Source organism: Dermacentor variabilis, unplaced genomic scaffold (assembly GCF_050947875.1).
Source record: "Dermacentor variabilis isolate Ectoservices unplaced genomic scaffold, ASM5094787v1 scaffold_14, whole genome shotgun sequence".
Lineage (NCBI taxonomy): Eukaryota > Metazoa > Arthropoda > Arachnida > Ixodida > Ixodidae > Dermacentor > Dermacentor variabilis.
The window spans coordinates 7,361,236-7,384,517 of NW_027460302.1; the positions used below are offsets into that span (position 1 = coordinate 7,361,236).

Below are 23,282 nucleotides of genomic sequence, written 5' to 3' on the forward strand. Positions count from 1 at the left end.
CCGAGAAGTTAAGGAGGCCATAGAGCAACGCAAAGATGTGTGCAGAAAACACAGAGCAGCAAAGAAAAGGGGAGCCACACCAGAAGAGGTGGAGACAAAATGGGAGGATTACCTTGCAAGGAAAAGAGAAGCATTGGCATTAATTCAAGCCAAGACAGCAAAAGTTGGGGTACAGTGGTTGTTAGAGATACGAAAAAAAAGACAGACATGCCTCTAAGAAATGTTGGGATCACATAAGGCAACAGAGCAAGAAGACAGAGGTGGTTCAGCACTCACTGACCACACCAGAAGGAACAAAGGTAGAGGGAGAGGGAGCTCAAGAATATATTAGGTTAACAATAGAGGCAGCATTTGCAGAGCCAATGGGTAGCGAAATGGAGAACAACGACAACAGCAGGACAGAATTAGAGAAGTACAGAGGGATGACAAGTAAGGAATGGGACAGAATTGAACACAAGGTCCCTGTGGGAACAGCGACAGGACCTGATGGCATACCTTTGAAATTGATAAGCATGTTAGGCCAGAAAAGTAAATTAAAATTACGACAACTTATTGAACAAATTGTAGTAGAGGGAGATGTTCCACAGGACTGGAAATCAAGCAGAATGATATTAGTTTACAAAGGTAAGGGAAGCAAGGACAACATTAAATCCTACAGGCCAATAACTGTCACATCAGTAATATACAGAGTAGCAATGCAGATGGTGAAAAAGAGAATGGAGGAACGGGAAGAACGTGAAGAGATCTTGGGAGAACTGCAGAATAGATTTAGAAGGAACAGAAGGCTAGATGATAATTTATTTGTTATAACACAGTGCATATAGAGATAGCGGCAGCCAGGCAGAAACCGCTATGGATAGCTTTTTTAGACATTAGTGGAGCCTATGATAATGTAAACTGAGAAAAGTTATGGAGCCAATTGAGGGAATATGGTCTAGATAGAAAGATGATTAGGTTCCTACAACAAGTTTATACAGATAATGAGGTAGAGGTAACATGGGAAGGGGAAACTACAAAGCCAGCTAAAATAAGAAGAGGTCTCAGGCAGGGCTGTCCATTGTCGCCCCTGCTTTTTATGATTTACATGAGCCAAATGGAAAAGAGACTAGAACAGAGCACAATAGGAACCGACATAAGCTATATGCTGGAAGGACAGAAGGTAGCTCAAGTACTAGCCGGACTGATGTATGCAGATGATATTGTACTGCTTGCTGACACCCGAGTAGGGCTACAGGAATTAATGAGCAAATGTGGAGAGGAGGGAGAAAATTGGGACTGCAGTTCAGTAGAGAGAAGTTTGGGATAATAGTATACAATGATCGAAGAAAGGGGGGAACCATTAGAAATACAAAGCACTAAGATTGACCATGTTGAAAAGTATAAGTATTTGGGCATATGGCTAAACGAGGGCAAAAAGTACTTGGAAGAACAGGAAAAAATTAAGATTGAAAAAGTGAAAAGGAACTCAGCTGTAATGAAACACAAGGCACTATGGAACTATAATAGGTACGAGGTGGTTAGGGGCGTATGGAAAGGGGTTATAGTACCTGGCCTCACATTCGGAAATTCAGTACTGTGCATGAAATCGGAAGTTCAGGCATGCATGGAAACGAGACAGAGAAGTGTAGGCAGGTTGGCCTTAGGAGCGCACGGGAACACCCCTAATGTGTTCCCGTGCAGGGGGACATGGGATGGACGTCATTCGAAGGTAGAGAGACAATAAGTAAGCTAAAATATGAACAGAGACTCTCAGCACTGGAGGAAAAAAGGTGGGCAGGAAAAGTGTACAAATATCTATACATGAAAAGTTTGAACACAAAGTGGACACTCAGAACGAGGAAGCTGAGGAATAGATACCTACAGGCGAGAGAGGGGGTCCAACGTGGTTCTAGTATGGGAAAGGAGGTGAAGGAGACGGAAAGAAAAATGTGGGAAGAAAGAATGCTCGGAAAGCCAGCGCTATCTATGTATAGGTCACAAAAACAGGAGATTAAGAGAGAGCTCTTATTTGATAACTCGCGGGGCAGCTCACTATTATTCGAAGCTAGGACGGGGGTTTTGAGAACGAAAACATACTAGGGCTAAATTTGAAGACGTGGACCCTTTGTGCACAGCTTGCGGAGCCGAAATGGAGACCACAGAGCATATAGTGCTGAGATGCACAGACCTTCGCCCGACTCTGGCAGAGGGAACAGTGGCAGATATGGAAGGGGCATTAGGTTTTCCCGGGGAACGAGGGCAAATAGACGAGAAAATAGTGGCAGTAACGAAGGGGAGGCTAGAGGATTGGTGGAGGAAGTCAAGGGAGAGATAATACCATAAATCGGGGAGATAATGTTTCCTATGATTTTTTAGATAGTTATTTTGGGGGAGGAGGGGAGTCAAAACTAGTGTAAGGAAAAGAGGATATAAAGAAAGGGGGAAAGTAATAGGAGGGGAAGCAAAGGCTAGGTGGCGCCAGCCGCCGCCCGTTACAAAGGGTGTAGCCGCCGTCCATCCATCCAGAACTCTGCCAGTCCTCCACGCATAGAGTTTCTCACTACATTAGCTAGAGGGAAATCTGGCGCTGCTGCGCTGTGGTATGAATAGAGGGTGGTATGCACGGGAATGCCAGTATATTGTGACTTCGGATTGGCATCGTTCTCGGAGAGAGACGACACCTTGAAGACGCGCTTGGCAAGCACCGTTCCGTCTGTCGCAATGATTCATTTTCTACTAAAACAACACGTGAAAAGCTGTTTTGGTTTTATTATTACGCAAAAACATGTTTTGTTTAACAATGAGAACTTGTTATTACGTGTACAATTATATAATACGTAAAAAGTATCAGCAAGCCGCTAAAGTTGGAGGATAGACGACAAGGTTCGCGCTCGCTTTGAAACAGTTTGTCGTCTGTTCTTGCTTTTCTTCGCTTGGTCATGCATTGTAGGTGAGTAAAGATGAAATATACGTGAATGGAAACATTTTATGAAGATTTTACTTTGAGAACGCGTTATTTGTGTAGCCAAATCCACGTTTTAGACGAAGCCTCTTACAACATCAGCCAACACGAGCCTCGCAGGCGGCGCTCGTTGCCTTTTCAACTTCCGGCGGATGTGGCAGCGGCGGCTGAATGCTCCGCCGGCGCTTTGTATGCGCGGGCGTTTGTTAGCGAGCGTTATCGCGGGCCTCCGAGATGGCAACAGACGCCATGGTAATCTCAGAGGTCGCAGCACGTGATCTAGGTTGCAGACGTCCGCCACAAGCGGCGCTCGTTGCCTTTTCGCGGAGGAGAGAAAAGGGAGAGGGCCAGGAACCGAGTTTACGGACAACGCGGCTGGCATCTAGTAACATATGCCGTCATTCCCATGACGGCGCGGTGCCACCTTAAGAAACTCCCATAGACGGTGGCGCCAGATTACCCTCTAGGTGTTATAGTGAGAAACTCTATGCCTCCAAGCGTGTGTTCCCTTTGCAAATATTTGTTTTGGTGCCGGTTTCCAGTTGGGAGGCCGATGGCGTGTCGTCGTGCGCGAAATCGCTCACACAGGGGCTAGTCATCCGCGACTTGAGTGGCCACCTGACAGCCGCCTCAGTATGCCAAACGAAGGTGCGGAACCTCCGCGCTGCGCTGTGTGCGGCCTCCAGCGCGCCCCGAACGCCGTGCTCCTCCCGTTCCCCGACCGGCAGTACTCGAAGCTGTACGGGGCCTGGGTCGATTTCGTGCGCGGCTGCCCTGGCAAAGGCAACTGGCTGCCCGACAGTCGCACCGGCTTCGTCTGCTCGCTACACTTCACCTCCAACTGGCTCAGGCGCAGCAGGGGCTCGGCTCACCACACCAAGATGCTGCTCATCAACCCGTGCGCGGTGCCCACGCTTTACCCGAGCCCGGAGCAACGCCGCCGCATCGCCGAGGCCAACAGCAGCAGCGCTGCAGCCGCCCGGGTGGTTCAGGGGCCGAATTTACCGAGCTTCCCTTTCGTAAGTGCTCTTTGCCATATGCCGGCCGCCTTCCCTAATCCAGTATCACGATTGGCTGAAATTTTCTCTTACGAACAATTCGAGCGTAAAAGTTTTTATAGCGATTAGATTCTTAGGCGTGGACGCGCTTTTCGGGGTATGACTGTGTGTCTGTCTATGTCTCCATAGAGTTTCCTACAAAAATGACTAGAGAAGAGGGAACTCTGGCGCTAGTGTCTACGGGAGCTGCAATGGGAGCGGTTGTCCCGGCATGGGAATTATGGGAAGTACATGGATTTGCCTAAACTTCGTCCTTTTGGCTTCAAACGGCTTTGTAACTTTGTAAACTCGTCATTTGCAACAGTATATTGCGCAATAAATAATTAAATAAACATCATTAAAATTGCCCGACGGCAGGATTCGAACACAGGGACTCTAGCACAGAAGCTTGACATTGAAACCATTAAGCCACGGATGCATTTATCGACAAGCGAATGAAACACCGTTATGAATTTAACGCGGGCATGCCAGTGCCTTGAGACGCTTGGTGCGTTTTGATTTGGCCACCTGGACAAGCTCAATCGTTGCAATTAATAGCAATTGAACGCGTTCCTGGCATCTTCTGCACTTCGAAGAATATAGATTGCGCTGAAATATACGACAATAAGATTATATAGCGTAATATACAAAGCTACAAGAACGTCTGAATCCACAAGCACGAAGATCAGACAAATCCATGTACTTCCCATCATTCCCATGGTAGGACAATGACTGCAGCGCCAGAGTTCCCTCTAGTAATTTTTGTAGGAAACTCAATGTATGTCTCTAACCATTTTCCTCCAGTTTGGATCACTGGGTAGTTCATGGTCTAATTGGTAGCGCATCGGGCAGCTGTGCTGAAGGAGCAGGGTTCGAAATACACTGTCGGAACAACTTGTGTCACTGGGTATGTGGTACTAGGTACGCTGAATTATTAACCTCTTTGATGCCAACTTCGCAATTGGCAGCAATGTGCAAATGGGTATTTGTCGAACTTGAGTGAACCTGTTTGACCATAGAATGTCTCACAATATTGCCCAGAGGGAAACCTGTCGCTGTAGCACTGTTGCATTAAAGTGACTACATAGGAGGAGTGGGTGGGCCCCGCACTGAAGCATTTTCTATTGAAACGTTGGTCCTGTTGAAATGAATGTCCCTGCACACCAGCTGGATGAGCCACATGCATATCGTGTCGGAGGCCCCTTTGCACCTGCATGGAGCTTGGACAGGTGTTTGACTCTGCTCAATCTAGTTTTGCTACTCAGTGAAAAACAGTAATTCCTTCACTGGGGTTTGCTCATCCTTCCAAGTTACCATAGAAAATAATAACATGTATGCATCGTGCAGACGACTCCGTAGAGCAGAAGTGACAACCATCCTTCCTGCACCGTTCACTCTCTCCTGAAAGGTACGCAGCGTGGCGGAAACAGTGATTTTATTCCCCACGTATGCGTTGTACAGAAAGTGGAGAAAGAGTGTCAGAAACAGTGCAATAATGATGGGTGTGTTGTGAAGATGACAGCATGTAGAGCAGACAGTGACTCGGGCCATGAGTTTGGTGCAGCGCTGGGGCTTCAGGATAAGGCGACAGCAGTGCCGCCACAATTTAAGCATTTTTTGCATGACTATCTCATTCCCCATTCTCCGCCATTCTGGTACCCTCTAGTTCTATGCATGGGAATGTCAGTATATGGTGGCTTCGGATTGTCATTGTTCTCGGAATGCCAGGACATCTCTTGAAGGTGTGCTTCACTTGCACCATTCTGTCTGCCACAGTGGTTCATTAAAACAGTTATAGCTTTCATATCACACAACATGTTTTATTCAATCATCAAAGTTTGTGCTTGGATGTACAGTTATATGAAACGTAAAAATGTATTAGCGGGCCTCTAATGTTGAAGGACAGATAACAAGGCCTGCGCTCGCAGTGTCACTTTGTCGTATTTTCTTGCTTTTCTTCACTTTATTATGCATTGCAGGTGAGTAAACTTCATTGAAAGATGTGATACAGGTGAATGAAAACCTTCTGTGAAGATAATATTTTAAGAACGCATTCTCTGTGCAGCTGTATCCACATTTTAGGCAAAGTGTCGCTCAACACCAGCCAGTACAAGCCTGGCACACCCATATGCCGTCATTTCCATGACGGCATAGCGCCCATTAGAAGGTTCCCATAGAAAGTGGTGCCAGATTTTCCTCTGAGGGACAGTGCGAGAAACTGTCTCTGACATCGACTTGGGTCGTTGGGTGTGTGCCACTGGATGTGCGCAGCTCATTGGGGAACCTCTTTGACGCCAACCTGGAGGGCTGTGCTTCAGTTACAGAAAGAAAGAGAGACCTTTAGATTTCCTCCTAGTCTTGGGTAGAACCAAACCCGTGTCATATATGTACATACAACCTTCTCTGAATGTGTATTCACACATGCGTCATGCACAGACTTCGTGGCATTGCTGTCAGATGGCACGGTGCATCAAAATAAGTGCGAGACAGGAGCCAGGCTGCATACACTCGTCACACATAACGCATTTCAGTGGTGGTACTACGCTGTGTCGCTACATTGCTTCAATGCTAATCACAATAATTCAATCCATTGCGAAATAGGTTCTGCTGGGATCTTTTTTAATACAAACCCAGGTCCGTTAGACACCCTCTATGAAAGATTGAAAGCACAGAACTCAGTTTGTAGGAAAAAGTTAAAGAAAACTTATATTCTAGTTATGCAGTACAGTTGAACAGAGAAAAACATCGCAGCGTAAGGCACAATGTCCACTTTCTACGGTCTCTAAAAAGCGTCTCTTCTCTCTCACACACGCACGCACACACACGCGCACACGGTTCGTATCCTCAGGTCATCGAAGCTCCACCCTACCTCCAAGATGTAAACACAACGGAAGCAACACCCTGCTCTTCGTCAGTCGCTGAGGGCAAAGGTTGCCTCCGTGGAGGTGGTTCCGAGGTAGTGCCATCTCCGCTCTCCATTCCAGCCAGACAAAGGGTCCATTTCGCTTTCTCCAGGAAAGGCATATGGAGTGCGCACGTGCGGTTCAAACAAACGCAAGAATACAAAACTGAACACCCTCCTCATCAATAAAAAATGAGCTTGCTTTATACAAATAAAATGTAGAAGTAGTTGCACCAATAGCCTATGCCGCTGTACTAGGTCCATTACAGAAAATTACATGTTGGTCAGTCATGCATATATATTTGCTCAATGAGCATGAACATCATTTAAATGAACCAGCATTAACTGACTCGGAGATAGCTATAACATTTGATTGGGCATGTAGATGTTGTTTAAATTTGAGGTAGCTGAATATCGACTTAATAATACGACCTACGATGTTTGGTTGTCAGAAACACCGCAGGTCTTATGATTATATCTTGCACAGTCTTCCTTCATTCTCTTTTATTTTTCTTTTGTTGTTGTTGAACAGCTTGGTTAACATTAGCTGGAACACACTGTATACATTTTGCAGCTTTCTCATTGCTACTTCAACATTGTCGTCAAAGTGTTCTATTTCTTTATCATCAGGACCGGATGTTTGAGCACAGGCTTGCACTACCTTTAATTTATATCTTATATTTAGGTTTATTACAGTGGCTGCTGCACTTTCATTTATGCTGTAGAATTCATCAGTGTTGTCAGCGATGTCCTGATCGATTAGAAATCCTAGCCTGTATTCTCTCACATCTGGAATATCTCTGTAGCAGAAGGTGGCATCTTCGGTCAAGAGTGCATATGCCCCACTAGTTCCCTTAACCTCGCTAAAGCCAATGATATCCCCGTCAATGCCTGATAATTTCGCCGCAGGGGCGTCTGCGTCAGCAGGCGTTTGGTGTGTTGCGACACCACGTACCCGAGCACACGAGGGTTGGACCCTCCCGCGTGTAGCCATGCGCGGCTTAGCCGTGTCCGGGGAAAAGGGGATCCTGGGGGTTGAGCCAATGCCGGGTGTTCGGACCTTTACGGCCCCTCGGCGGCGGCAACACACCCCTTTGGCCTCGGCTTCACGTAGACGGCACCCCCGGACTGACCCACCCGGGGAAAATGGGTAGTTGCCTTTTCCTGTCCCCCTCTCCACTCTTCGTCTTTCTCTCTCACTTTGAATCTTTCCTGTCTTCTACTCACTTCAGTTTACTTCTCATTTTCCGGGCAGCAAGGGTTAACCGTGTGTATCTACCCAGCCTTGGGTACATATATTAGGTTATTGCGGCGTTGTATAGCTGACGTCTACAGGTATGTTCCTAACCTCGTAGCGTCCCCTTGTTGGGCTCGGTGGTGGGTGGCTACCATCGCCGCTGAATATTCTAAGAATACATGGCAAATGCATTCCCCCCCCCTTGCAGATCGTCCTTACAAAAGAGGGCGCACCGAAGCAATTTTCGATTTCACTTTGAAAACCAACGCAGAAACGTTCCCACGCTACCATGTGATCCACAGTGAAGGATCTCTGCCAATGAGAAAACTATCCCCATTCCTAATAGCAAAATGCCCAATAGAAAAAATCGGAAAACAATACAAAGCTTCAAAGATGTCAAGTGGGGACCTCCTTCTTGAACTCAAAATCAAAGATCAAGTTGAAAAGCTCGCTATCTCGCCAGTGTCGGAGACATCAAAGTCACAATTTCAGCACACCGTTCGCTTAACACAAGCAGAGGCGTAATATCAGAAGAAGATTTCCTAAACCTGAGCGATGAAGAACTCCTGGAAGGTTTCCAAGAACAAAATGTAATCAAGGTTCAAAGAATAACTCTCCGAAGAAATGACGAACAAATCCCGACCAAACACGTTATACTTACCTTTGGTACCAGTATTGTACCTACTACACTTGATGCAGGCTATCTTAAGATCAACGTAAGACCGTATATCCCAAACCCGAGGCGGTGTTTCAAGTGCCAGAGATTCGGACATGCATCGCAATCATGCAGAGGTAAATCGACATGTGCAAAGTGTAGTGCCAATGACCATCAGTCGGAGAACTGCAATGCTGCTCCACACTGTACAAACTGCAAAGGAGAGCATCCAGCATATTCAAGATCTTGCCCCTGCTGGAAGAAAGAGAAAGAGATAATTGCACTCACAGTGAAAGAGAAGATTTCCTTTTATGAAGCAAGAAAGAAACTAGCACACCTACCTCAAACAACCTACGCCAGTGCGGTGCGGCAGGGGACAGCACCGCAGTGGTCTCAGGAGTCTACAGGGACCGCAGTCAGTGGCCCAGTAGTAACTCCATCCGTCCCCGTGGTGGCAGCAGCCAGTGCTGCTCCATCGTCATCATCATCACAGACGGGCCTGCAGACCCCGGTCCCACAGGGTCCCAGGCTAAATCGAACTCCCAGGCCTGAGACGCGCGTCTCAGCGCCTGGTTCCCGATCATCCAGCGCCTCGGAGAAGGTTATGGATGTCGACACCAAAACTCCGGCGTCATCGACGCCAAAAAATCGGCGCTCTCTGGAGCGCACTAAGAAAGACAAGCTCACAATAACTATGCGAACAAAGGGACCGGTAACCTGAACGGTTACCGTTCTTCCAATAGTACATTCCCACTAACAAATGTCACCTACAGTTACTTAGTACATATATGTAAATTACCATTCTCAATTCTGCCACTATGGCTTTTATTGTGCATTGGAATTGTAGAGGACTGATTCGCAATTTAGGTGACATAAGAGACATAACAAATAACTTTTCGCCAGTCGCATTTTGCCTACAGGAAACAAACTTAGGCTCTAAACACACTCAACTCCTTAAAGGCTTCACCGTTGTCCGAAGGGACCGCGAATGTTCCAGCCGTTTGTCAGGTGGAGTGGCGATAGTCGTGCAGGGCGGCACTCCTACACGAAATGTCCAATTAAATACATCTTTAGAGGCCGTAGCTGTCACCATTCTATCCTGCAAAACCATCACCATTTGCTCACTATATATTCCCCCCCACACACATTTTACTATCAAAGACTTAGAAAATCTAACAGATCAGTTACCAGAACCATTTATTTTAGTAGGGGATTTTAATGCTCATTGTACTCTTTGGGGTAGTGTCAAAACTGACCAAAAAGGACAGTTGGTTGAAGATTTTATTTTATCCAATGACATCTGCCTCTTAAATTCAGGCGCCTCGACCTACTTTTCACCAACTTCCCGCACATTTAGTTTTTTAGACTTAGCTTTTTGCTCGCCTTCACTTTTTACTGATCTTAAATGGGAAGCTCTCGACACGTCATATGGTAGCGACCACTTACCCGCACTCATCAAACTCCTATCATCACCACAAACCCTAGTAACTAGACCACATCGATGGAAATTACAGCTCGTGGACTGGCCGGTCTTTATGGAGAACGCAATACTAGAAGATGTCTTTTCGCCAGAGCTAGGTATTGACGAACTTAATAAAAAAATCACTGAGGTTATAATCTGTGCGCCAGAAAAGGCCATACCCCAGTCATCGGGTGTTGTGCACAAAAAGCTAAACCCCTGGTGGACGAAGGAGTGCACCGACGCTAAAAAAGCACAAAATAAGGCCTGGGGAATCCTACGAAGGTACCCCACCTATAGCAACCTGTTAACCTTCAAACAAGCCAAAGCCAAAGCACGGTTCATTCGTAGACATGCTGAAAAATCATCATGGCAAAAATACATCTCTTCAATTAATAGTACGGTAACATCGAAACGAATGTGGGACCAGGTGAGGAAATTTAGAGGAGAGTACTCATCTTACACAATACCTCCACTTACATGCCCAAGCACACATACAACACTACAGGACCAGGCCAACTCATTAGGTGAACACTTTTACAACATCTCCAGCTCAGCAAACTACTCAAATTCATTCTTAAAATATAAAGAGTCGGTGGAGAAACAGAGACTGCCCACCACTGGGGCTTCAGCTGAAATGTATAATAACCCCCTCACAATACATGAATTGAACAGAGTTCTCTCTGCCGGTAAAAAAAACGGCAACAGGTCTTGACCGTGTCCACTACACAATGCTGGCACACCTACCTCAAGCATCGGTAGGGACACTTCTTAAATTTTTCAATATAATATGGGAGTCTGGGGTAATGCCCACAGATTGGAAAAATGCGATAGTAGTGCCTTTTCTAAAAACTGGTAAACCCGCAACATCCCCTAGTAGCTATAGACCCATTGCATTAACAAGCTGTCTAGCTAAATCCTATGAGAGCATCATAAACACAAGACTCACATTTATCATTGAAACAAGAAACCTAATAGACAACCACCAGTGCGGATACAAAAAGGGCTGCTCCACTACTGACCATCTCGTGCGACTAGAGCATGAAATACGTGACACCTTCCTACACAAGAAATATTGTCTGACGGTTTTCTTCGATTTAGAAAAAGCCTATAATACGACGTGGCGATATGGAATCCTAAGAGATCTGGCTGACCTGGGAATTCGCGGCAGAATGCTAAATTGTCTATGTGATTTCATGTCAAATAGAACATTTCAAGTACGTCTCGGCACAATACTTTCACGCACATTTACACAAGAAAATGGCGTTCCACAAGGTTGCATTTTGAGCACGACACTTTTCATAGTTAAAATGAACTCTGTTAATAAAATTATCCCATCATCTGTTATGCACTCACTATATGTCGACGGTTTGCAAGTGGCTTGCCACACTTCGAATCTACCCACCTGCGAAAGGCAACTACAAATAACGATAAATAATCTGACACAATGGGCTGACAAAAATGGTTTCCGGTTTTCAACACACAAAACTGTTACAGTTCTCTTTTCCCAGAAGCGAGGTTTACACTGCACTCCAGTTCTTACATTGTATGGTACAACGCTGCCAGTCAAAGAAGACTACAAATTTTTAGGTGTAACTTTTGACACAAAACTGAATTTCCTTGCCCACATTAACTCAACTAAGATAAAAGCAAATAAAGCACTAAATATCATTAAGGTTTTATCGCACTAGCACTGGGGATCTGACCGAACATGTCTATTACGTATATACCGGTCTCTTGTACGTAGCATTCTTGACTACGGTAGTATAGTTTATGGTGCAGCTAGGCAATCCTACATTAAGCGACTTGATCCAGTTCACAATCTTGGCCTACGACTGGCGAGCGGTGCCTACAGAACATCGCCTGTCCAAAGTTTATATGTTGACTGCAATGAGCCGTCCTTACAGCAACACAGAGCACTACTTACACTTTCCTATGTACTACGAATTCGATCATCACCACAACATATATGCTACAGCATCGTAACACAGTGCAAATCACGGATACACTACACAAACAAACCAAACATGATTCGGCCACTAATCTTACGACACGAAGAATACTGTCAGAATTATGATGTTCCTCATGAGGCCCTGCAGGTTGCTGAAAGGCCACCAAGGTTGCCACCATGGTACAACTTTTCACAGCTATGTGACTGGACACTAACACATCTAAAGAAGAAAGACATCCCACAAGAACACATAATACAAGAATTCCAAGCCATTCAAGAAAAATATAAAAATTACACGGAGTTTTACACTGACGGCTCTAAAACACAAGAATACGTAGGTGTCGGGATCGTAACAAAAAATTGGCAAAATAGCATTCGGATAAATAATTTTTCTTAAATGTTTATCGCCGAAGTTTTTGCAATATGGACGGCAGTAAAAAAAATTACCAGTGACAAGCAGATGAATGCTATCATATATACCGATTCGTTAAGTGCACTCAGATCTCTAAACCTTAACTCCGCGTCTGAACCCCTAATTGGTGATATCCTAAACATGTTGGCCTCTAATGAATACGGAAGAACCTTACGATTCTGCTGGGTCCCAAGCCATGTCGGGATACCAGGGAATGAAGCAGCAGATAGATGCGCGTTCATGGCAGCACACAAAGGTATAACGCAAACAACACTTCCATACAAGGACAGTATCCGAGCGATCCATAAGGCCCTGACATCAAAGTGGCAACAAGAATGGGACTCTTGCACAAATAACAAGTTACACACAATAAAACCCCTGCTGAGCGAATGGAAGTCATGCTGTCACCAGCAACGCTTCTATGAGGTGATCCTATGTAGACTCCGAATCGGGCGTACACACCTGACACACAATTTTCTACTTCAAAACGAAAACCCGCCAACTTGCGAGAAGTGCCATGAACCACTCACCGTAATGCACATTATTATGACATGTCCAAATATTGAAACACAGAGACAAAGGCTTTTACAGAATCTCTATAACTCACACATACCTTTACACCCCGCCTCAATACTCGGAGATGAACCGCTAGTGCCTTTCGCTGACTTGTTCAGCTTTCTAGAAGAAACCGGTTTTTTACACAGACTCTAAAATACCGCAGCTTCCACTGCTTTAACATCTGAATTCTTAATATCTTGTGGCTGGCGCAGCATGGCCTTAGTTGCTTTTGCGCCATTAAACCCGAATTAACTAACAAATGCCTGATAATTTCACAAAGAACAATGCTAAGCTAGCTTCATTAAATGGGATGGAGTAGAGATAGAACATCACGTTTTTATGCTCAGAGGGTCAAGTTGAAATCCTCGTCAAGGCCACTACATTTTTCAGGCTTATAGTGGCACCTGATATAAAAAAGAATCATTTTAATAAGTCGGCGAAAACTAGTGCAGCTATACAGTGTGTTTCAGCTAACTGGTGTCAAGCTTTAAAAAATCCACATGTGGCATTATGAGAGTGTAACCGACTTAGTGTTGTTCACTCTCTTCTTGAGCAACTCAAAGTATCTTACTATATGAGCTTATGCAACAATAATTAATTAAGCAAGTTTGAAAATATTGCTTTAAACGCAGAACCTTCGATGGAGAAGCTGTAGACAATGGGTCTCAAACGCATGACTTGTGGGCCATGTGCAGCCTGTGGAACTCTCAGGTGTGACTTGCGTAGCCCCACTGAATGATGCACCCCCTCTTTTCCCTTTAGTCGGCCAACTTTCAGTTTTCCTTTTCATAGTGAGGTAGACATAGTGATTATTGCTTCAGCAATATACAAACACCGGTGATGAAATAACCAGCACAAGACAGGCTTTTCAAAGTGATAATAGCATGCTAAAAAGCTTAGATGTGACTAAATGTGACCATGGTCATTCTTCTGCTTGAAACTTACTGCAGGTATGATATACTGAACAGGAAGAAGTGAATAAGTGAGGCACAGACCATCAGTACCTTAAAGGGACACTAAAGCGAAACAATAAATCAGTTTATATAGACTAATGAAGCATTGTTCGAAAACCCTGTAGGCACTCATTTCAAAAAAATAGTTTGATTATTAGATGAGAAAATGAAAATAAGAATGGGCAAAAGAATAAAAGTGTATGAATGAATATCTTTCTTGCATTTCAACGCAAAACAATATTTAGTGGTTTTCTAGGCTACAGTGCACTAATCATCTGCGAAGTTGTTTTGTGTTCTGATGAACAGTTCACGAGTTATTGTTACTTTAAATTGGCAATTTATGGCTATACTTGATCACACATTACTGAAGAAGAGTCAAAACTATTCAAGCTGGAACTCTGAAATTTTCAATAATCAAGCAACAAGCTCTCCTCTCTATGAAGAGAAAATTGTCTTATGTCTATTAAGGAATCTACAAGGGATCAGTGAGTTTAGCTAATTTTTCTGCTGTTCAAGTCCGCGCAAATTCACATTCTTTTTCATGTATACACTAATTCACAACAATTGTTGCACAATATTAGAACCGTACAGTGTCCTGTTATTACTAGCACTCACGATTTTTGCTAAGCAGTGCTTGAAACAAAATATTTCCAATAAATAATAAATTTCACAGACATTTGTTGCTGTTGGTGCTATCTGTCCAAAAATATATCAAGCTGTTCCATGTCATTTCCAACATTCGTCAAATGTGGCACCACTAAACATTACAAAGTGGGCAAAATGCGGATGGATTCTTTCTCCAGATTTGAGTGTTTGGCTCAGTCTAGTAGCCGCGCCTAGCCCACATTCCTTCAAGCACACACTGCCAGGAGAAAAAAATGAAAGAAAACACCATGCACGCTGCATCATAACTGCATGCCAGCTACCCAGTAGGTTAGGTTTGCCATTGTGCCCAGGAGAAGTGTAGATAAAGTAAGATTCTTTGTTCACTTTTCTTCACAGGTGACTGTGGAAGCATTTTTAAAGCACACATAGAGCTTGCCCTCGCGTCCTAGTTTCCCAGCTCGTATGACGATATCTGGAAACTTACTTTCCTTATGTGGTGAGGTGTGATGTGTTCCGCAGAGTACTGTTTGCCCTATTCTATGCGACACCGGTTGAACAATTAGATTAGCAGTAAGCAGTGAGCGAGCCTTTATGTCCCCGTCTGCAGCTAAAAGTGCGGATGGCTGCATGACCTGTCGCATTCCAAGCCGCACGCAACAAACCGAATGTCACTTGTTCAGACACGCAGTGAAGTTTTGAAACACATGGTTTCCAGTAGGTGGTCTTCTCATACAAAGACATATTGTATTTAACCGCGTAATCATCACACTTGCATAATGCTCGCACCCCCCACATTGCCCTAAAATATTACTGCAGTGATCGCCGTCTGCTTTTTGTGGTGCATGGCAGCTGATCAAGCAGAGTTTTTTGCCATTGTATGTGCAATAGCACACATGCACTCGAAAGTCTCGAATTCAGTGGCACGATCAGAGATCTTTGTTCGATACACGTTCTGTTCGGTTGCTGCAACATCACAAAGTGGCAGTATGCAAAATTTGTGAGAACAGGGTGGAGAAAGCAGCCAATCAGCAAGCGGTGAACTCCCCGGAAGTTAACTTACCTCGTTTGTTGTCTGCGTACAGACACTGTACTACAAAACAAAATGTTTCTCGTCTTGCACTGAATGAAATCTTTATCTAAAAAACTAAATTTTTTTCTTCTCAAACTTCTACTCACGTTTTCAAACAGTAATACATGTGACTACTACAATTTATAACTATTCGTTTCTCTGCATCATCCCTAGGTAGTGTAGTGCACAGCGACGAAAAAGAAACGACGGTAACAGTGGCACACTTTTCAAGAGAGAACAACATTCCAGTGGCTCGCTAGCACCCGATAATGGGGTCGGCTTCGCCGCACAACCAACGCGCTGTTTGTTTCGAGAGATGAAAGCGACTCTGGAATTCGCTTTCTGCGATTTCTGCAAACGCGTTTCACACCTCCACTGCTCTCATTCCTCCTCAAGCAGTGCGAATGCAACAACCGAAGTTCCCATCTCAAGCGACGTTTTGTCGAAATGAACTATGGATTGGATCCAAACATGTCATTCCGCAGCCAAAGTTGCCATTTAGATCCAATCCAATCCACCAGACATGCCATGCGAAGCCGGTCTCATAAGGAGCGTATGACCGCTCCAAACTTCTCAACTCCCATTGCGTTCGGCGCCTAGCAGACGAAGTGCTCATTTCCAAGATGACTGACAGGAGCATTTCGTCATTTTGACATCACCAAAAACATGGCCACAGCCCGCAGCTGGAGACGGTGCGGAGTAGGCCAATCGTGCAAGCCGGTAACCGAATGAACATGCCAAACAATGGTCTCTGATTGCACTCCAGCTCAGCAGAAAAAAAAAGAACAGCCACTGTGAGAAAGGCAGACAACACATGCACAATTTATGCTATGCAGACTGGTGACCGTTAGAAAAGAGTAATTTTAGCAAATAATCTGTTCATGCAGTTCCGGCTTGTGTAAAGTCTGTGATATTATTCCCAAGGCCAGCATGAGGACTTGGAATTGAACGCCTCTGTCACGGGGCGGGAGAGAAATGGGGCGGTCCTTCACGAAAGCAACGAAAATCGCTGTTGGTGAAACTTGGAAAACATCTGAGGGCTGTCCGCAAGGCTAGGCATGAGGGCTTGCAATGGTCATTCTGATCATAACGCTGTTGCGATGAGTGCTACCAATGGTGAGAGCATGCGCATTTCCTAAACAAACATTCTGTGCTACCACTTCTTTTACCACTTCACTGTACCATGACTGTAAAAGTCAAATGACACGACCTTCAATACCATGCGCGCGAGCTGAGCTGGCTCTCTAGCAGGTGTGCCAACACACCTGCGACAGCACAGCACGTGTGCCGAAAGAGTGCATGATTTCTATCCCTATAAAACAGCCTAACGATTTGTACTATGCTGTCTATTTTATAGGGGTGTGCGAATAGTAACTTTTGACAACAAATTCAGTACTACCAAAGACAAATCGAATCGAATAATGATTATTCAGTATCACAACCAGATCGAATAGGACATTATTATATGCATTGTTAAAATTTCATGCAACCCTACTAGCATTTCATTTCTGGAACATTTATCGCCACAGTACACCTGCAACCTTCAAATTTATAGCTAATGTCCCATGATAGAATTCTGTGATTGTGGTATATTTGGGTAACCAACCGAATAAGTGGACATCAGCAATTGACAGATGGCAAGTGTTGAAACAAACCCATAGTATAATAAACATTTCTTATGTACACACATATGCATATTCATCATGTCATTGAGTGACACTTCTCTGCGCAATCCTTCTTTTACTGCTGTGTTTATCCACAGAGAATACAGTCGCACACAAGCAGTGTTCTTCGGGTTGCACTCCTTGCTTCACCTGTTTGCTTGTCGAATTCGTCATGAATCGTGACAAGTTGCTTAGGCAGTGGGTCCACATGCAATGTAGGTGGTTTCTATGTAATATCATAATTGTGGAACGTATATTTGTGCTAAATGGTACACAAGCAGGTGCATCATGTCCAAGAGTGCGCTTCATCCACGGGCCATACAGACTGAAAATCTCAGCTCTTTGTGACGTCTGTATTCTGGCGCCTCAGTGCTGTAAATACTGATGACAAGCATTGCAAGGGCTTTGTCTGCAAGCTTCAACACACCGACCAGTGCCAAAAACCATTCAACCAGCTCCTAAGACAATAGGAAACACAACGTCTTTCGAAAGGGGTGAGAAGGCAAGGTCCCATGCTCACGAGAAGGGAAACGAGCCATAGAAAGATAGTATGATGGGGCGCTTTGCTGGCTACAGCCGCTTACCTTGGCCTCTGTCTACATAGCATCTGCTCATCTTCCTTCAGCTTTCGATACATTTTTAGTGCATTTGGATGCATTTTGCAGAATGCTAAAAAAAAAGAAAAAAAAAGCAGCCACTAGGATAAAAAAGAAAAACAGCTAATTGGCAATTAATGTCACTCAAAGTTACATTTATTTCAGTCTCAATCTGTCTTAATGCAATAGTGTTAAGAGCCCCGTGTTGCAAAAAATCCGATGTCGGTGCTGGATGTTGCTTGGCGAAAGATCATTCCAAACCGCAACCATGCAGGCCCTCTGCATGGAGCAGAGGCGTTACAGAACTAATTGAATTCCTCAAAGTAAGATATGTCAAAAAATCATAAAGTGCGACCTAAACACAATCTACAGACATGATAGCATCGGAGTTTAATTTTAATATAGCAGAAAAAAATAATTCTGTTATGCAGAAGCTCAAACACAAACCCCATTTCGGAGTGGCGCAGCCCACTTGGTTTCTTACAACACCATCACGCTTGCCTCCGCGCATTCGCAAGAAAGCTGTGGTTGCCAGGGAGCATGACAAGCAGTCGGGGATCTTTTAAATCTATCGCATTCCATTCTTAAAGGCGAAGCTTAAGCTTCCTCCAAACTTTATTCAGGGTGTCTACCAACCGGGAAAACTGGGAATTCTCAGGAATGTTGAGTAGTCTGGAAAAACTCAGGGAATTTGTGCCTCTGTCAGGGAAAATTAGCTGTAATTTTATTGAAAGCGTCGAAAGTCGTGGTAATGCTGGCTCGAATAACAGACAGGAATCGTAGTAAAACGTCTTTGACGTCCTGTCGTCGGCTGGAGGAGTTGCTAGTGTACTGTCAACGACCAACTTTCCGGATTCCCGATAATTTGGACGGCTTCGCGGCACCACCACGTACCCATAGAGTCAATGTATCATAGCGTCTGAAATTTCAGACGCAAGAACTCTTTGCCGTCCGATTTTCCGGACGTTTTGCCTTGACCGCAGGTGCGAAACGGCATTAATCAAAGCCACCACCGCTGCCATTTTGATTACCTCGCCGCCTCGAACCGGCGCTTTCGCACGCAGATCCGTTGGCAGCCGTAGCCACCACTGCGACAATGCTAGGCCTAGCTGCTTTGATGTTCGCTATGGAGCTTCTTGCCGTTGGGTGCTGTGTTTTTTATTGGAAGAATTCGGTGCTGTCAGCAATGGCATGGACTCCGCCGTTGTGGTCCTCGCGATTGGCTTACAAGCTTGAAAAGCACGGTGCGTTGCATAATGCTGGTTCCCGAAAGTCAGCTTCGCCTCCGTACAGAAATGTTACTTGGTGAAGCATACGAAAAAGTATTGCAGTGAAGCATAACACGCGTGGAAAGGGGCTATTGCCACGGGACAGAGTATGTATTCCTTAATTATACACGCATGCACCCGGTATTTCCTGTCACAGTGCGAGCACCGATATGCCTAATACGTGTACCGACAGGCCTTGAGAGCGTTTTCGATTGTGCCTGTGGCGGTTTGAGCCCTTAAGGGCAGTAAATGACATGCATTTATTTTTTCCAACTGGCCGATTTTTCGGATGTTTTCGCGGCCCCGAGGGAGTTCGGAAAATCGGACATTAACTGTGCAACCGACCAAGAAGATGCTTCAAATGGTCCGTGGGGCGAACGAGTGGCAAAAGGAAGACAAGAACAGAAAGGACCTACGCATTGAGGAATGAACGGGAAAGGAAGCATGCTGCCGCCGTTTTGAAGGAGCTTGAGCTCAAAAAACAGTCTTGGCTGAGGCCGAGATGTAGGAGTCCCTCATCCAAACCAATGTAAACTCTTTAAAGCAGTGAAACACAACACTGTGGTGTCGTGCGCGGGCTGAAAGTATGTCAGAACAGTCGAGGTTGACTTGCGAGCTGTTGAGAGATAATCCCAATTGTGACAAAGTACAGGCCTCATACCACTGAGCTTGCTATCATTTGATAGAAATAGCTCATATTCGAAAATATTTGCTTCTCTATGTATCTCCTTTTTATTCGTATTTGAGAATGTCTGACTCAATTTGCATGTTTTTTTAAAGACATTTTATTTGCTGTGAGTTTTACTAACCCCTCCCTTCTATTCTCTTTTTGAATAACATAAACACTACTTCTTAGTATTCAAATTGGATTAAGTCGTTCTTTTTTTAAAAAAATTTCATATGCTCACTAGAGAGGGACAGCATTGGGCAATATGGTTTCAGCCCGTCTTGACAGAAAACATATTTCTGCATCACTTAGGGAATTTTGCAAAGGCACTTAGGGAATTTGGAAATGTCAACTTGGTAGACACCCTGTTTATGACAAGTGTTGTGTTCAGCTGAGGTAGTGAGCACTGCAGTCGGCAGGCCATCTACCGAGGCAGTTTTCAAGGCACGGCCTGCGCTCACATGACAGCCACGTCAAAAGTGGCAATGACGAACCACTTACCACACCTATAGCCACCATCAACAGCACTGACCGTTTTACACCATGCGCAGCAAAAAAACAACAATGGTGCTAGGCACAACTCATCATGAAAAGAAGGGCGAGGTGCATTTTCCTCAACTACAGCAGATCACCTGATGCAGCCTCAACAGGGACAGATTGGGGCATGGTGCGATGGCGAGGAGCAGATTTTTTTTCCCTTTCTCTAAACATGACTGAGTGACGTCGCCTGGTGGGAGAATATGAACTACACACAAGATAGCAGTTGTAATACCTTCACCTTAAAGCTACACTGCCAACATGGACATGTGCAGAGGACGTGCCTTTTGCAAACTATTATTTCCTTGGATTGCATTGCACCCACACTGACCCATTGGCATGCAGTGTCACCCGTGACTTCACGTGTTGACTGCTTGGTGAGTATTTTCGTGTAATTGTAGACGTGCTGCGAAAGAGGGGGGGGGACGGGGGGGAGGTTGCAGAAAAGGAGCTTGTCTGCGCCCTTCGCTAAGCTTGCTTGCAATTACTTTCTGGAGCGGAAACACTCAACTATAATTGCAAAACAAAGAAGACATAGACGTAAGAGAAGAAGACACACCAAGCGCAAGTGTGTCTTCTTCTCTTATGTCTGTGTCTTTTTTGTTGTGCAATAATACTTGGGTAATGGATTACCAACTTGGCCTGGAATGCTGCTCTCATTGAGTGGAAACCCTTTGCTTTGTGCCAACTAAAACTCATTGTTGTTCATGGATTCCTGTTCCTCAAGACTTATAAATGCAAACATGTACTTGGGTATAGGAGCAACAGGGTGAAGTAAGAAAAAAGTGTGAGAGAAGAAAAATTCAGTCATATCCAGGTCACCAATATCACACAGTGCACACTGAGAGAGATGTAAGTCACCTATGCTCCAAGGCTCTGGACAGTCAACGTGCTGCCATGTTGAAGTTATGAAAGATTGAAGGCAAGGACAGGTCATTCCAACAACCCTGTTAGCTCACGTTGTTGCTGTCCCAAAGGAATACAAGTATGAAGGCCTCTATGGAAGCATTTACGAGGACACTGTGCCAGGTAAAATCATCTCTTAGAAGACATCGGCAGTTCTTCCAAAAACCAGCCCAGGCATGTGACGACACGGTGAAGGCAAATTTTGCTATTTCACAGCTCATCGCTAAATCATCTAAGCCAATCATGAAGGGTGCCTTCAAAAAGGAGTGCCTGCTAGAAGTAGCAGGTGCTGTTTGTCTCAGCTTGAAAAAAAATTTGAAAAGATTTACCTTTCACCAACTACCATCACTGAACATATTAATGAGATCAACGCAGACATTGAAAGTGATGTGAACAAGTTGTGCCACGGGTTTGTCGAGTCTTCCATCACTGTTGATGAGAGCACTGACATTACAGACCACGCTTAGTGCACATTCTTGTTAGAGGCATCAACAGAAGTCGTCATGGAGGAGCTTCTTGGTTTGGTATGAATCAAAGGAAAGACCAACAGCGCCGACATGTTCTCTGTTCTTGATAAACTAGTTGAGTGGGCAGAAGAGCTTGGGGAAGCTTGTCTGCCTCGCAACTGATGGCACCCCACCAGTGGTTGGAAGCAAGAGTGGACGGGTCGGACACCTTCGGGTGAAGCTTGAAGCACTCAATGTAACAGAGAAATTTGTTGCAGTTCATTGCATTGTGCACTAAGGGGCGCTATATAGCAAGTCGCCCCAAATGAAAAAGAAAAATGTCCTAGAAATTGTATTTACCACAGTGAACTTTCCTACATCGAAAGTCAGTTCCTGTCTTTGTTAGAAGCAAGTGACACTGAACACAGCATTGTACCGCACTGAAATAGAATGGCTAAGTTGGGCACAAGTGCTTAAGCGGTTTTTTGAACTGCTGAACCAAATTTGTGTGTTCATGAAAGCCAAGGGAAAAGAAGTCCCCAAGCTTTTAGATGCAAAGTAGATAAGTGCCCTTGCATTTCTGACTGTTATTAGTGGACACCTAAGTGGCCTTGACATTAGCCTTAACAGTAAATACAGGAGGAGTGACCTCCAAACTGCAAATGAAGTGACTGAGCTGCAAGCCAACACAACACTTAAGAGGAAGCTTTAGCTTGGGTGCGCTTATCTAAATACATGTAAAAGGAGAATTTGTTTTTCTCGGCAACCACTGCACCAAATTTAGCAAGGTTTCTTGCATTTAAAAGAAAATCTTAAAATGTAGTGACTGTTGGTTTTGAATATTTTATCTAGGTCGTCATATTTTTATTAGAGATTGGCAAAAATAGAAAATTTTCAGAAAACGAAACTATCAAGTCTATAACACTGTAACTCAGCAATGACGAATGATATCACAATTATTTGAATTGCATCTAATAGTACAACTAAAGCGGTCAAAATTGATAGGTTACACATGAATCTAAAAAAATATAGTAATATGGAAATACAGCCTTTGCAAAACCCTTATACACAATGTAACAAATTCACGTAAGATATAAATTGACATATCAATTTTATCTGCATCTGCTTTCAATGATATAGTGGATACCATTCACAGAGCCGCGATATCGGTTCCTGATGCAGAGCTATTAATTATAAAGTTTGTGCTTCTATATTTCCTAAAATTTCTGAAAATTTTTAGCAAAATTCTAGCCCTAACTCGAAATTTCGCTTCAAACAGTCACTAGAATTGAACTTTCTCTCTGAAATGCAACAAATTTCATTAAAATCGGTACAGTGATTATCTCAGAAAAACGTTTTTGCATTTTACATGTATTTGAATAGGCCGCATCAGAGTTGGGCCCGACCTAAAGCTTCCT

The 23,282-nt window shown here is 44.4% G+C and overlaps 1 protein-coding gene across 1 annotated transcript in view; it reads left to right on the forward strand.

The window, feature by feature from the left end:
• The first annotated feature begins 3,338 nt into the window (after nt 1-3,338).
• The window catches only part of LOC142567724 (uncharacterized), a 58,772-nt gene continuing 38,828 nt past the window's right edge, over nt 3,339-23,282 (forward strand). The window contains exon 1 of the mRNA XM_075677899.1: nt 3,339-3,960. Within this exon, the coding sequence (XP_075534014.1) occupies nt 3,577-3,960 (384 nt within the window). The 5' untranslated portion in view covers nt 3,339-3,576. The remainder of the gene's footprint in view (nt 3,961-23,282) is intronic.